Source organism: Dermacentor silvarum, chromosome 11 (genome assembly GCF_013339745.2).
Source record: "Dermacentor silvarum isolate Dsil-2018 chromosome 11, BIME_Dsil_1.4, whole genome shotgun sequence".
In the NCBI taxonomy this organism is placed as follows: domain Eukaryota; kingdom Metazoa; phylum Arthropoda; class Arachnida; order Ixodida; family Ixodidae; genus Dermacentor; species Dermacentor silvarum.
Genome location: NC_051164.1, coordinates 109,581,827 through 109,597,273, shown reverse-complemented (window position 1 = coordinate 109,597,273; position 15,447 = coordinate 109,581,827). Strand labels below are relative to the sequence as shown.

The 15,447-nt window shown below is 42.8% G+C and overlaps 1 protein-coding gene across 3 annotated transcripts in view; it reads right to left on the bottom strand.

Annotated features, from left to right (window-relative positions):
- Nucleotides 1-15,447, bottom strand: part of LOC119433931 (epidermal growth factor receptor kinase substrate 8) — a 57,159-nt gene that overhangs the window by 8,339 nt on the left and 33,373 nt on the right. For all 3 annotated transcript variants that reach the window (XM_049658628.1, XM_049658627.1, XM_037701222.1), the window contains exons 15-17: nucleotides 14,912-15,106; nucleotides 12,025-12,166; nucleotides 1,638-1,679 (exon numbers count right to left, since the gene is read on the bottom strand). In XM_049658628.1, the coding sequence (XP_049514585.1) occupies nucleotides 1,638-1,679; nucleotides 12,025-12,166; nucleotides 14,912-15,106 (379 nt within the window). The remainder of the gene's footprint in view (nucleotides 1-1,637; nucleotides 1,680-12,024; nucleotides 12,167-14,911; nucleotides 15,107-15,447) is intronic.

Below are 15,447 nucleotides of genomic sequence, written 5' to 3'. Positions count from 1 at the left end.
GTTGTTTTGTCGTTTACGAAAGCTCTGCTGTCGCTAAAAGTGACTCTTTGGGCGTCTTGAAGCACTAACCTACTCGCTAGGCCTTTGTGGTTCTTATATCTATATATTAGATTGAGTAGTAAGTCTGGCAGCCAAAACTTGAGGCCCCGTTTTGTCATTGCAAGTTATCACACAAATATCCTACTGTCTATCGTGCGAATCAACGGAGTGAATACCCGCTTGGTTGGGTCTTCTGCGGATTGATTAACAAAGGATATTCCATTCGTACGGGAATCTTGAACATTCTCTCACCCACAATATTTAATCAACAGTGGTCGCACAAGAGATGTCTCAGGCTGGAGCCAATGTTCCCACAAGGGGACTTGAAGTGAGCAGTCACGAAACAAGTCACCTTGTAGAAGCATTGGCTCCTGCCTGAGATATCCTTTAATTGTTCAACCACTGTTGATCATTTGTTGTCAGCCTCTGTTTTGTATGCACTTCTACAGTATTTAAATGATTAACCTTATACCTTTGCAATAGATATCTAAACAGAACACTTTGCAGCATGCTGCAAGTTTGTAAAGAAAAGGAAGTTGGTGTTGGCCTTGATATGTCTTACAGTCATGATTGTATTGCGCATAGTGTTACACTGACGAAAGACCTTAAAGAATGGACAAAAAAGAACAAAAAGTGGACATTCGTGGCTGGTTTGTGCGATACAATCATGAACATCCACTAACTAGCTCCGTTCATTGCTTTACTCAATCTGTTACAAATTTATAGACCTAAAAGTCCAAGTTCTGTAGGCTCAAGAATGTTCAAGATTTCCAATACAAATTGAATATCTTTTGTTAATCAGTCTGTGTAATAATAAAAAAATGACCGCATATGCACGAAGTGAATGATGATGTGTGGGCGAAGCACCGGGGGATCATTCGGGTAAACCAGAGCTACGGACCAGAGAGAAAGAGAGCGCGCGTTGGGAACGAACGCCCTTGTGCACCGCAGCGCCCCTAGCTACGGACCAGAGAGAAAGAGAGCGCGCGTGTCGGGAAACACACACGCGCGCGCGCACACACACACACACACACACACACACACAATGTGTGCAGTATATATACAGCTCTTATATAGCCCTTGTGCACCGAAGCGCCCCTAGCGGTCTCCATGCAAACCAGAGCTACGGACAACGGACGACGAGGGACAAGGCTCGGCGCTAAGGTGCTTCGCCCCTATAAAAGATGAAAATTCTGTGTTCTTTTGTGCCAAAACCACAATATGATTACGAGGCACGCTGTAGCGGGGAACTCCGGAATAATTTTGACCCCCTGGGGTTCTTTGCATTTGCATTTTGCCCTGATCAAAATGCAGCCAACCGCGGCTGAGATTTTATCCCACAACCTTGTGCTTAGCAGCGAAATGCCATAAGCGCTAAGCCACCATGGTGGGTGCCTTGTAATGCTCGGCCAAACGGGTCCTCGCCCTTTTATTTTGTGTTGTAGGCTAGAGGAAATTCTGCGAGTGCGAATGTTACTATGTGCTGCGCTGCAGATATTGCAGTCCGCCCAATCATTCAACTTTAAAAAGATTTTTTTTCTTCTCTTAATTAGCTCAATCACTTATCTGTTTTGGAAAAGCAGCGAAATGGCACTTACTCCTTTCCACGTACCCATAAGGATCATTTTCGTCATATGTTTCTGAAAGAGAGAGAAAGAGTCATGGGGTGATGATTTTTTTTTTCGCCCTCCTCAAAGAAGCCTCATGGATGCATTAAATATTCCGATTAATGATAATGTTGACGACAATGGATGTTTTAAGGCGTTGATGGTGCAGCAGTCCTTCATCTGACAGTGCTTTGGGCACTGTAGCATTAGTTAGAGCCCCTGAGGAACCCTGGAACATGGGCGCCTCCTCACTACTAATGTGTACTTTAATGCTATTGTCAAACACCGAATCTTCATGTCACCTGCGTCTGCCGTTGAAATCTGCGGACGCTTGGCCTGGAGAATACATAATAATTGAATAAAGTTTTTCAAACTTGAAGTTTATGCATACAAATTGTGTCCAGCTGGTGAAATATTTCATGTTTTCATCACCGTTGTACATTGATTTGAAGTCATTCAAAATCCAAAGGCCAATTTAAGGGCTACACTGTTGGGATTGCCTTAGCGCCCTTTAGCAGATGAGATTGGTTTTATGTTAAATAAAGAAAGCTGCATGCCTGAAAAGGCTGTCAAACAAGCACCGTGTCATTAAGCAGACACTAGCTTCATTGTCCCAATTCTTTCCTCGCAATTGTAACAAACACTTAATAAATTTAGACAGTGGGAAAGCGCCCTTTCAAAGCTGTTCATTTGTATTTACTTGGTGGAAAAAAAAAAAAAAAAAGGTGTCAATGAAGGCCAAAGTTTCTGTTTCTGAACTTTGTACTAAAACTGGAGCGGCGGTTTGTCAGTATTATGTCATGGATATATAAGTACTTTCATGTGTTTGGTACGTTTTCATGCTGACATAGCTCTCATGAGTTGCTTAGGTCAAGCCTTTTGTTCCTGTTAGATACTGTCAAAATCAATGATTGAGAAGCTTGCTTCAACATGTGTCACCACCCATGTTTCACTTTTGTATCCCTTATTTTCCTCTTGAAGCACAGGCTCACGGTAAGATATGCGACTTTTCTGGTATTGCAGAAGCGTAATTTACGAGACCAGCTTAACATTTTTATTTAGTGGCGCTTAAGAGCATGGAATTCCTTGTAAAATTTAGAAGTGGGAGTGGCAGCTGTTGGTTCAGCCAAGGTGGATTTGTTGGGTGTCTTACATGGGTTTGCCTAAATTTTGTCCTACTGGCTTCAAATAGCTTTGTGACTTTGCAAAGTGATCGTTTTCAGCAGAATATTGCTTTTTAAATGAGGAGGTGTTGATAGGCGCATGATCAAACTAACCTAAGCTCATCTTCAAGAAACGACAGCCTTGCATCGTTGCTGTAATTCGGAGGGCCCCACCATCCAACCGCTTAGATGCATGCGTTTAGCTATTTCAATAAATGCAATGGTTTACAATGATTATTCATCTGTGCAGAGATTTATTGTCTTGTTTTTAAAAGAACTACGAGTGTTATGATTTGGAGAACGAGCTCACTCTGCTGACACTTGAACGACGGCCAGCATAGGGTGGGGGAGGGATCGGTAATCTGTATACATCTGGACCTCATCAGTCCCTCCGATTTTCGCATGGAACCCTTTTTTGTGGCCACTGCAGTTTCTCATGAATGTTTGCCACGACTTGATGTTTATGCCTATATGTTGGTTAAGCGCATTATTTGTATTGATATTGACGTTTACTCTCTAAACGTGATGCCATGAAAAATATATTTTGTGTAAATGAATGAAAACATTTAGGCGGTCTAAATAAACATTACAAGAGCACCAGCCACTACAACTTTGCAAGGTTTCTTTACGATTGGTTTAGCAGCTGCACCTGTTGAAAGTGCTTGCTGCGTTTCACGCTTATATAAAAACTGAGGGCCTTGCTGCCGCCCTTGGCTATCTTTGCGCTCATTTGCGCAATATTGGGTGAAATTCTGCTGTGCATTGCCAAAGGGTAGTCCGTGCCTACATTATGGCTACATTTGGCCATAATGTAGGCACGGATGGCCATAACCTGGCCATGGTTACATTTAAAACTAAAAAGAATACTGTTTTGCATATGAAATAAAGATATAGTATATGTCATGTAATTCAATGTGACATTGTATATTAATATTATGTTACAAAATGTGATGTAATTATTACATGGAAGATGTTGCAAATATGTACCTGCAGATATGGCAGGGCTATACTAGCCATTGTTAGCCTGTGGCAGTCTGAGGCTAGAGGCAAGTTACTGGGTTATTGCCTGTTAAAGGGAAATCTGTGATTGGTTCTGCTGCAGAAGAAGCTTTGACGTCTGCATCGTGCCAGTTTTGTGTGTCACGTCATGCCCATGTGCTCGGATGTTACTGCCATCCACATCAAAGTAACACAATGCTACTTTCAAGTGGATGGCAACTTTCTTGTTCACTTTTGGTTTACACGTGACGTTGACCTTGAAGACATCAGCACTGGCGGTCTGAGTGTTTGGCAGAGTAAGCTACTTATAATGCAAACCTTTTAATTGAGGACAAGAGTCTCATCACTGTACATTTTTATATCTTGCAGAAGACTAAGAGACATGCAAGGTTATCAGTATGTTAAACCGTATATGTATCATGGTCATATCTTGTTAACCAGTAGTGGCAGTCCAGGCTGCTGTGTCTGTCAGGCTGCTATGTCTACTACTAATATGTGCATAAACTAAATACAGGATAAAAAAAAAATTACACACGATACTGCAAAGAAGCAAGATGCATGGCAAACACAAAACACAATTTTAACATGAATAAGCAAAAAAAAAAAAATGCAGCATGCATTAGTTAGCAGTTAGCACACATAAAGCACCATTGCAGCTGGAAATGGTGTGCGAGAGCCCTAAACAGCATGGGAACGATTCTTTACAAGACATGCATTGTTGTGAAGCACACATGGCGCACGTCATCTCTCAAGAAGAGTGTGTGATGTCGTGCTCTGTCACTGCTGCTTCGACCTTGTGCTATGTAGCCTCATCTGTTGACTACAAAGCAGTCAATTTTCTTAACCCAGTTTACCATGGCAATATATGAGATGCGCACTATCTCCTTAATATTCAAGAAAGGGCAAGCATTGTTCATGCTTTAGTAGGAATTTGTATTATTATGTCACCACCACAATGCAACACACATGCTACACCTCTCACGGTACTAGCTTGAAACATTGAACATGTTATGCATGCTTGGAGCTTGACTGCAAGGTATTTTAGATACATCATTGCATGCAGTAGGGGCAGCATGTTAAAGAATGTTAGTAGGGCCAAGATGCAGGGTTTGTAATGAGTAATTTGGAGTGTGTACAAGACCGGCATGCTTAATTTTTGTTCATACCTTACCGTCATATCGAAGCACAGTCACTATTGACGCCCCAAGTTTTTCTCTTCTGCTTACAGATGTGCTTGCACCTTTCAGTTTTCACACAATGCACCTTTCACACAATGCATGAACTTTGAGTCTCATGAAATGTGACTTGCACTTACACTCACCAACATTGAAAGAATTGTCTGATAAAAAGTAAGAAAGAAGAAAAAAGAAGGTTGTTGCAATGCTAAGAAATACTAAAGGACAGCAAATGCTGCTATTTCTCAGCTCGCAGAAGCACTCCTGCAATTGGGAGTTCAAAGAAACATAGAAAGTGGAAGATGGCATGTGACAGTCTTTATAGGAAAAAATTGTTGATCATAAGACAAGTGGACTGAGAATATCAAATAAAATGCACCAAGATAGATATGTCAATAGACTAAAGCACTCCTGCAATTGGGAGTTCAAAGAAACTTAGAAAGTGGAAGATGGGCATGCGACAGTCTTTATAGAAAAAAAAATTGTTGATCATAAGACAAGCGGACCTAGAATATCAAATAAAATGCAACAAGATAGGTATGTCAATAGACTAATCCTGTAGGTTAATGCAGAGGTAGTTGGTAGTGCAGTCAGTCTCTGTTCATTTGACCTCATCTCGCCATAAAAATTTGTTTCAATTATCTGGTTCAAAATTTCGGGACACTTTCTAGAAGTCTTAATTATTGTTTGGCATACACTTTGCATCAGCGAAGGCTATGTTTCTTCAGAACTTGTGTACCCGCTGTTCAATCAAGCAGGCTGGCGATTGGATGTGTTTGGCAAGGCACAACATTATTTGTTCCCCATTCACGCTACACAACCCACATTTCAAAGGTGTGTAGCATTTTCGAACATTATGTGAATGCTTGCCCAATAGGACTGATGGCTAATTAGCCACACCTACGACATTGTACTTGCCAAATCACAAGTGAAATTGTTTTTCACACGTGTGGGAAACAATGAAAAAAAAAAAAAAAGTGTGGACCAAGACTAAAAAGATACAATGTGAGAGCTGCATCTTTGTCCATGTTCCTTGTGCTGTTTCCCATACGTGCTAAGGGGAATCAGCTATCCCTCTGTTGCTCCCTGTCAAACAAGGTTGAAGTGCAGCAATATATATATCTTAATTGCATGCAAGCAGGAACACAGACAACAACACTAGGCAACAGACACAACACAATCTCATTTTTTGTTAATGGTAAGGTGGGGAAGACTTTATTGATGCACGTCACTCAGCCTTTAGCTTGTACAAGACTCGATAAAAAGTGCGACACCTGAAAGTAAAACTGGACAGTGGTCCACAGATAAAAATTCAACGCCAAGTGCCATCAACACTCGCGACTGCTGGAATGTGACATTTGGATGAATCCCAAGCCAAACTGCTACTTGAGTGTTTCATTTTGATCTTTACACACGAACAGACAAAAAAAATTTTTTTAAGAGGTAGGTAGTACATAAATGTTAAAAAAAAAAAAATCGCACAGGACACAGAACATGGCAAAATTGGGACAGACTGGCATTCTGGGATATGGATCTCGCTTTGTAACCTCTGTATATAGTAAGTATATATCTATATCTCTTCTCGCTAACATGTCTCTGTTAACATTAACGTTAAAGTGCTGTTAACACTTGGATAAACATGCCAAACATGTGCTGTTTGCAAAACACTTCTTTTGACAAACAACAGTCGACGTGAACAACTCTGTTCAGTTTCGAGCCCAACAATCACAAAGCCTTCCGCCCAGCTTCTTTTAAAACGTGATGCATCATCCATAAACAAGCTCTAAGGCACTTTTGTCGCACAGTTAACAGGCTTCGCTGGACACTTGTCACTCTGGACAGGACAATGTCAACAGAAGTGCTGCTACGTGCAACTGCCGCCAGTAACCGTCAGAAACATGCGTTTTTTTTTTAACCTCTGCAACATGCGCAGCTCCCAACATTAGTGCTTGAAGCACGAACACATCTATGCTGTGTTATGCAAATGCATCACTTCCAACACACAAAATGTTGCGGTGAATGAACTGCGACAGTAGAGTGCGATCTCCAGAGGAGACTGACGCAGGAAACCATCATACAAACCTAAGGAAGCAGTACATAAGCAATCATTTCAGTATGCTGGGAAAGGACAACCGTAGCTCTGACAGAGCAATAGACTGCCACCTCAATAATGGCATGCTGGACAAAGTTTCTCTCTCTCTCTCTCTCACTAAAGAAAAGGTTACTCAGTGGCACAAATCGGCATGCAATCATTTGTTCGGTGCCAGTAACTGCCAACAAGAAGCGCCTCTCTGGTTACGGAGCTCCAGAAGTTGTTTTCTCAGTACTACTGCCACAGACAGACAACTCCAAATAGCTGACGTCTGACAAAAAAAAAAAAGTGTTTAAAAGTAGTCTTCTATGTACACAAGTGGATATCTGGAAGAACTTGACTCTTATTATCAAACGGGACGGAGAAGGGAAAAAGACAACTCTAAACATCTTAATCTAGAACAACTGACAGCCCGTCAAAATTTGGTAAGAACTCCACTCTTCTAACAATGACAACAACACAACAGAATTTAGTGAAGGGTTGCTGTTTAAGTCCACTGTCAAACTCGCAACATAATCCTTCCACCAGGGACCAGAGCACGAAACAAGACGATGTTGCCATAACAAAAAGGGAAGTGCAAGTTAAAAACAGCAGCACTTCACCTCAATAATGGAATGTTTAAATCACGGTCCTTCACCAACAATGCATGGAACAAACTGCAGTGTCTTAACAATGCACCTGATGTCACGACACAAAAACAGCTCCAGTGTATTGTTTTTCCACAGATAATGGATAAGCAACCTTTTGACCCAAATGTATAAGCATTAGGTCTTCAAGATGGGAATGGGATAGCAGTGGGAATGCATTCTTAAGAATGTGTGCACATGTAAAGCATTCAGATAGGAAAGGAGGAAGGAAGTGTCCTGCATAACAGGAGGAACCTAACGATGCTGAACCACAATATAAGCATTAGGTCTTCAAGATGGGAATGGGATAGCAGTGGGAATGCATTCTTAAGAATGTGTGCACGTGTAAAGCATTCAGATAGGAAAGGAGGAAGGAAGTGTCCTGCATAACAGGAGGAACCTAACGATGCTGAACCACAAGATAGTTCAAGTGGCAAGCAAGAAAGCAAGTGCGAGAAAACCAAAACAGCACAGCTGCTATGCTGTAAGTGCTCTTACACCTTCATCAAAGGCTGACAAACATGCCAGAAACAATGTACATCACCAGAAAAAACACCACACACGAGCATTCAACAAGCAACAAACTGCTTCATGAACTTTCAGACAAGCTACTATGTTTTGTTTTGTAAAGCACACGAGTTTAGCTAGCCACAAGTCTTGTGTCATATATTTTGATTCTCGTTTCTCTATAAAGGCCCAAGATTACATGAAAAACATGCACTAGCCAGCCTCAACACACTAAACAGCTGCAAGTGCTAAGTGCAGACACACAGAGAAAAGTGCACCATTTCAGGTGGCCCAATTCTAAGTGGCCCAATTCTAAACTACTTATAATGCAAACACTACAAAATGGTAAAAGCACTTCAAATGTCCATCTATGTATGGCATCATCATGGCAGTATACATGAAAAGCCAAACATGTGGCTTTGGTAATTTGGAAATGCAAACTCTGTTATCACAACACTGTTTTGATCCTTAGTGGCTCTGAATAAATGCAGCTTGTAGGGCACTGCGCCTGCACGGATGTCTTGTGGCTTTGTCCTAAATGCTGCTGCACACACAGCTCGCTGTGTTAGTACTAGCAACAAGCCACTTCAATGTCATAACGACAGCTACTCACTTTGATTCCAGCTCTCTTGACAAGGAGAAGGGCATTAACACATTAAAAGCTCTCCTCTACTGGAATACCTAAAAAGGTACATATGAAACTTGAGCACGTATGAACGTTTGAGGGCAATAAGTGCCGTCTCTCTTGTAGCCGTTGCGGCTGCAATGTTTCCACAACCATACTGAAGCTAAGCATACGGAAGATGTCCACTATGATGCCTGCACAACTGTTATGCCGAACTGATAGTGTCTACAGTTGAACCCCTATATATAATATATTATCGAATATAACAAAGTAAATGTAAAGTTAGAGAATTTTTTTTCATTGTGAATATTATTGGTTAATCTTGCAATGAACAACAGATATAACAAAAGTATTTTCCTGTCAGTGAGTGTGCTTATTACGTGCAGTAGCAGTGAGGTGCTTTGTATATAGAAGTGACAGCTAGTCACTGCTCGTACGCTTAAATTTGCCACAAAGCAGCAAAAGCAAACCTTAGGCTGGATGCACTATGCTTCTCTAGCCAGCATGACTCTGCATCACAGTATTCGTCGTTTTGTTATCACGGCAATTGCCATTAGAGGCGGTGGATGCCCACAAGCACTGGCCAATCAGAAAGTGGCCATCCATATTGTAAATATTGTGAATTTGGGTCCAGAAACTTAACAAGACCGATAGAGAATGATAAAAGTCAAATGCATAAGATTTGGTCCGTTGAATGACAAGACAAAATCTTTTCAAGGTGGTTGATAGTTGCAGGTTCTTTGGAAATCAGTCACACTCATGCTGTTGGAATTATCTATAGATCCATGAAATCTACTAGTACATAATGTGTTTTTTGCTGCAGACAGATGAAGTAAGAGATAGCCTATCTAACTCTAAAAAACCACCTAGTTCTTACTGTTGTGGCATTTTGACTCAAATCTTTCTCTTGGTTCAGATGAACTTGGTAAGTAAAAGTTTACATAGCTATAGCACACACTGGAAGAGCTAGCATCTGCTATTAGTGCCTCACACTTGTGGCAATGATATATCAGCTTCTTCAGACACACCACTATGTATAAATAACACCCAACTACACATTGCTATCAGTTGAAGTTCGGCACAGCAATTGTACAAGCACTGGAGAGGCTCTAGACACACAGCACAGATGCAACATTGCGTAGGTCTTTTAGCTGCAACACACTAGGCAAGCTGAACAACACAGACAAGAAACCAGTGCCAAGTCGGGGTGTACTTCAAGCAGCGTCACCTACTAGTAAGGAATGACAAGTTATGGGTGCACTACTGTCTTCAACATCAAAGCTGCAACAATGTTCTCAGGTGTCTAGTAACAAAGTAGTTACAACAGGAACCTTCACATCAGCATGTTTTCCAATGAAGCCCACTCAAAGCATGCCGACACACGAAAACATCCACAGATTGCGCTATGATGTTGGTGATTTCTAAAATTGGCTTGACATAGATGGGGCTAGTACTATTTGCCAGTCAAAATTTTGACTGCAAAATATTAAGTGGTAAGCACTGGTACACTTGTTTGGCGGTTGAAAAAATGTAGCCAGCCTGTCGATGACTTCTTGTTGTAAAGATGCGTGTGTATGTTAGTGCAGATACTGACACATAATGGAAGCCGCGACCATTCAAGACAAGTGTGGAAAAGCGCCAGCTATGGCATTAGAAGCCATGGTTTGACAGCACTCGTAGAAATGACGCTTAGGCCACAAAACAACCTCTCTGAAATGCGGTATTGCACAGGGATTCCATGGCGCTGGCAGCACATCGCGACTTGCCAAATGTTATTGTTAGCCGACCTCTAAAGGGTTAGAATATCCATTACAGTTACCTCATTAAGAATTAACTATATTGAACTATCTATGCCCTCTAAATTTGGAAAAAGAATTGGAATCTTTGTATAATTTTCACATGTAATGTCTTTTTTCAACCGCCAGGAATGATTTAAAAAGAAATGGTATTTCGATGTTCGAGAACGCGTGATCCATCACACAAGAGATGGAAATGGTAAAGCAATCAAAAAGAAGCTGCTTTTTCTTGTCATAGTGACAGTAGGCATTACGAGCTTGTTCGATTGGCCACATTCCTGCTTTATGTCCACAAATAAAGAGAGGGGGGGGGGGGAATTTCAAGTCTTTTAACCTTCTCACCGAGAGAATGCACCCACTTTTGTATGTAACTGCCGGCTCAACAATCACCTTGAATGCTGTGAAGATCTGCCATTATAGAGTTATCTCTTCTTTCACTATGAAACCTGTCAGCATTCTTGTGTTAGCACTAGTCAGAGGGGGAAAAAAATGCGGTGCTGTTTTCTCTCATCCTTACTGATAATGAACAATGAATGGCAATGCTAAAGGCACGCTGGGCGTGCATCACATGACCTGGCGTGTTTTCACCATGCCCCTACAGGAATAAAAACTAAAGCAACTCTCTCCTACTCAATGATGTGTAGCGATGTGAGCTCACGGCATGCTCCAAAGACAGCATAACTACATTGTAAGCAATAGGTATTCTAGAACATCTCTCTCTTCTGTTTGTTCAAAGATAAATCTTGTGATGACACAGATGTATGAACTGCCTCACAAGGATAGTGAAAACATTCTCCACTCTCATCAGAGAGAGTGCTGTAACATCAACTGGCAGCAAACACTGGCAGCTGTTGGCATTGCAGTTTGCACTTAGACGAGGTAAGGAGAAAGCTTTCAGGTATGATCGTTTTGCTATCTCAAGCGGGTACCTGAAAGTGCACTGCACTTCGTGTTGGTGCTAACAGGTAACATGGTGCATGGCAATCCAGTTTCACACCTCGTAAGTCAAAGACACATCAAATGGATGCTACAGCAAACAACCACTGGGTGCTACTTCTCAAAGCAGTCAGCGAGGAAGGCGCAGCATACTGTCTGTTTCATCGTCTGCCACACAAACACAACAGCAGAAGCAGGGGTAACAGCAGACGACAGACGACACGCAGCACACTGGAGGTGGTCGAAACCTGACTCTCGCACTTGGGTGGGGGAGGAGGGTCCAGCAGGGGTGTGTACAAGCAAGGATGCTAGCGGGGACGATTTGTCGATTTTCCGCGGGCGGAGGATAACGAGGGTCACGCACAGTCCTGTCAGTTTTCGTCGCCTGCCAGCGCGCAACAGCAGAAGCAGGGGTGATGCAGCGGGCGAGGCGCGCCGCTTAAAAGTAGCGGAATTCACCTTTCTTCCCCTGTCGCTCGCGGCGGACCCAGTCGGCCGGAGCAGGCGGCTGGCGAGGTCCGCCTCCACGTGGACTTCCCATTCCCAGTCCCGATGAACTCATCGAGTCACCCCCGAGGTCATGAGGTGGTGAGGAGTCACCCTGCAACATGAGATGAGAGACCGGAGCTGTTAGATGGCGTTAATGGGTACTGCATCGTACTTAACATGCTAACTTAAACATGGAAGTGAAACAGGTTATGCAGACAGCACAGCACAAGCTATCAGTTGAGTTCACGGATAGGACTGCTATACAAACAAAAGGACTAGCTTACACATCTTTTCTCATCCTGGAGCTTGTAAAATATAAAGACGAGGCAGAAAGGGGCAAGGCAAGTAGACAAATGATATTGACATGAGAGCGCAGTCTAGCAAATGCTATTATTAATATGCATAGCTTAACGGAGGCAGACTACAAAGTAAAGAAACAAGCATGATCATGTCTTAAGAAGCTATTTGGAGCTGGTAGAAAAGCAAGCACATTAATCTGGGGAAGCAGCAGATTACTTCTGAAGGCCACTGGATCATTTTTTTTTCTTCTGTCAAACTTTTACTATCACTCCCTCCCTCCTCTTCTGTAGTGAAATTGTACAGACTAGTAAAATTAGCTCATAAACAAGACTTTGCTCTGTACACAATTTTTTTTTTCCTTTTTCCATCCTGTGTGTTGAGCTAGTGACAGTACAAAGATAAGAGATTCCCATAATTGCAGTTTCTAAGAATTGGAAGAAAGCACAAAAAATGGAATGCATACATCACAGTGAAGTGGTTTTAATTAAGGTCACTAATAGCATCACAACTGCTTCACAGTAGTTGAAAATTTGGCATCCGTTTTGTGCATGAAACGGCTGGTGCACCTTACAGTGCAACTGAAAAGGCACTACAGATATTAGGCATTATTCGGGGCGAGGACATACCGTGGCGCCACCATGCGGAGTCATCTATGTGATGTGCAAAGTTGGATTCTCCTGCTCAGCCCGCAGCTGCTTTCGCGTCATCTTTTTATTATTATTATTATTATTATTGTACTTCCGTTCGCTGAAATCAGTAAAATACTGCTATGGCTTCGTCACTGACTGTACGATATGTTAAATAACTGTTCAGAAAAAATTAATTTCTTTATAAAGCCTCAGTCACCGCCCCCATTGCCGGGGTTGTCTGCTATGGCCACCGACATGGAAACCACGGAGGCCGAGTCCGCTGCTTTTGTAAAATCTAAGAAACCATTGTGTCGAATTCAAACTAAGCATCAAATGGGCTTTAGCGTGTTATTGCAGTAAAGAAACATATTTGGCGGCAAGAAACGTGTGTAACATGTCCACCGTGCAATTTCATTCATTGTAGGTTTGCATCTACAAACGGGCCACGGTTGACACAACAAATAGCGTTTGCAAATTTATATTCCTGTTTAGCACTCATACCCCCATGGAGGAGGACGCAAGTGGTTTCTCTCTTTTGTGGGAAGCAACCAATGCTTTGAGGTGCATGCAGCCGTGATCTTTCTCACATGATATTAGGCATTCACACGAGAACCATATGCATGTGCGCGCGTCATTCAGAGAGTTTAGCTGTGTTATTTTTTTGACAGGGGATCCCTCTGTGATGTAGCTAGATAACGTTCTACATTTTCGCCAGTGTGACAACGAGCACACGCTTGTCTACGGCACTATTTTAATATTTATCTGTTGCTTCTTATTGCGTGAATCTTGTACGGTTGTCACACGGTGCATTTTCGATAGCAATCGAACCAGATCAGGATCGAATTTTTCGAGGACTGACTCCCTTCCACAGCTTGCTCAAAAGGGCCAATCGTGATCAAGAAATTTGGTCCTGATCGGGCTCACTCGTGATCGAAAATGCACCGTGTGACACCACAGCTCTGGGCGCAAGGCAGCGCTTTTTCTACCCTGCTGCAAAAGAAAGAAATGTTATGCTGGCGGTTTGCGGCCGACGAACAGTGCCCAGCAATTGAAACGCAAAACTAGGAATGTGTGTGGCTGCGGGCAGTTCTTTCGCAACCGGTGTGCGCTGGGAACGCCGAGCTGATGCATTTCTGTATCACATGAAAGCAAGAGTCTTTGTGCTGCATTACGACTGCATTTGGCCTATTGTCGATCACCTACTGCTCACGAGCGGCGTGAAAAGCACCGGCTGCCATGCGCTCCAAGTATTGTGTATCACTCACTGAACACTGTATGTGAGCGATCGTCTATCGTCGTCTGCTACTCACCGAACATTTGCGCTCAGAATCCGTACACAAAGTCGTCTTCACGGAAGTGCTTGCTGCAAACACGTGCATATGAGCTCGGTTCTTTACTCATTCGAAGCTTTATCAGCCATGCATTGCGCGGTTTCTTATCTTTGGAGTAAAAGTGAAAGCAGTGAAAGCTCACGCCCTGTTCCTTCGCGTTCGTAGTGCACTGCGGTACGGAGCAGTAAAGTACCACGCCGCCAATAACTTTCAGCGCACTTTCCCAGCTTTGTAGTCTTTGGTGTCCGCGCACATGAAGTGAGTGCAAAACAACGCTGTTATAAGGGGGGAAAACACTAGGAAATCGCAGTTAAAAAACGCGTTTCAACCGTCCGCTTCCGTTCGTAGAAGCAAGGTGAGATCACGTGATCCAACTTTGCACGTCAAAACGATTGCAGCGCCTGCATCTCCAGTGGTGGGACTCGCGCCCAATATGCTGCACCGTTTTGTATGACTGCCTAGTTGGGCATGTAATACTTTTCCAAATGCTACTTCAAAGAGACGGTGAATTGCAATAGAAACTAGCTACAAATAACCAACTCTATCTGAGCTACACCATGGAAAAACTGAGTGCAAACAGGTGTTCATGCCAATTACCTCAAGGCCCATTTCGGCAAACGCTCCACCAGGTGGGTAAGGAGAGCGATCGTAGTTCTCGCGGCTCGAGGAGCGCTCATAGCCAACACTGCCGGAGTCGTCGGCATGGTATGCTGTGACGATGGTGTGCGGCACATGGCCAACCTGGCCTCGGATGTTGCGCGTCTTCCACCACTTGCGGCTATCATCCAGGATCTGCAACGATGGAGGCATCTAGCTCAACAGTCAACATGGCTCATTTGTGAAAGTATGCTAGCTAATTCTACACCACTGAAAAGCTGTTGCCAGTCTTCACATAGCTATGACAATGAGCTTAACAACCTTATGCTCACAGCAAGATGCTGACAATGTAACGGCCTAAATAACCGAACAACACTGTCATGTGCTGCGCTCAAATGTCAAAGCACTGCTGCAGCTATTACCAAGTATCTTACACTGCTTTAAGGTTCCTAAATCGAATATAAATTAAATTGAGGGATTTAATGTCCAAAACCTGCACAACAGGTTATGAGGAACGCCACAGTGGAAGGCTTCAA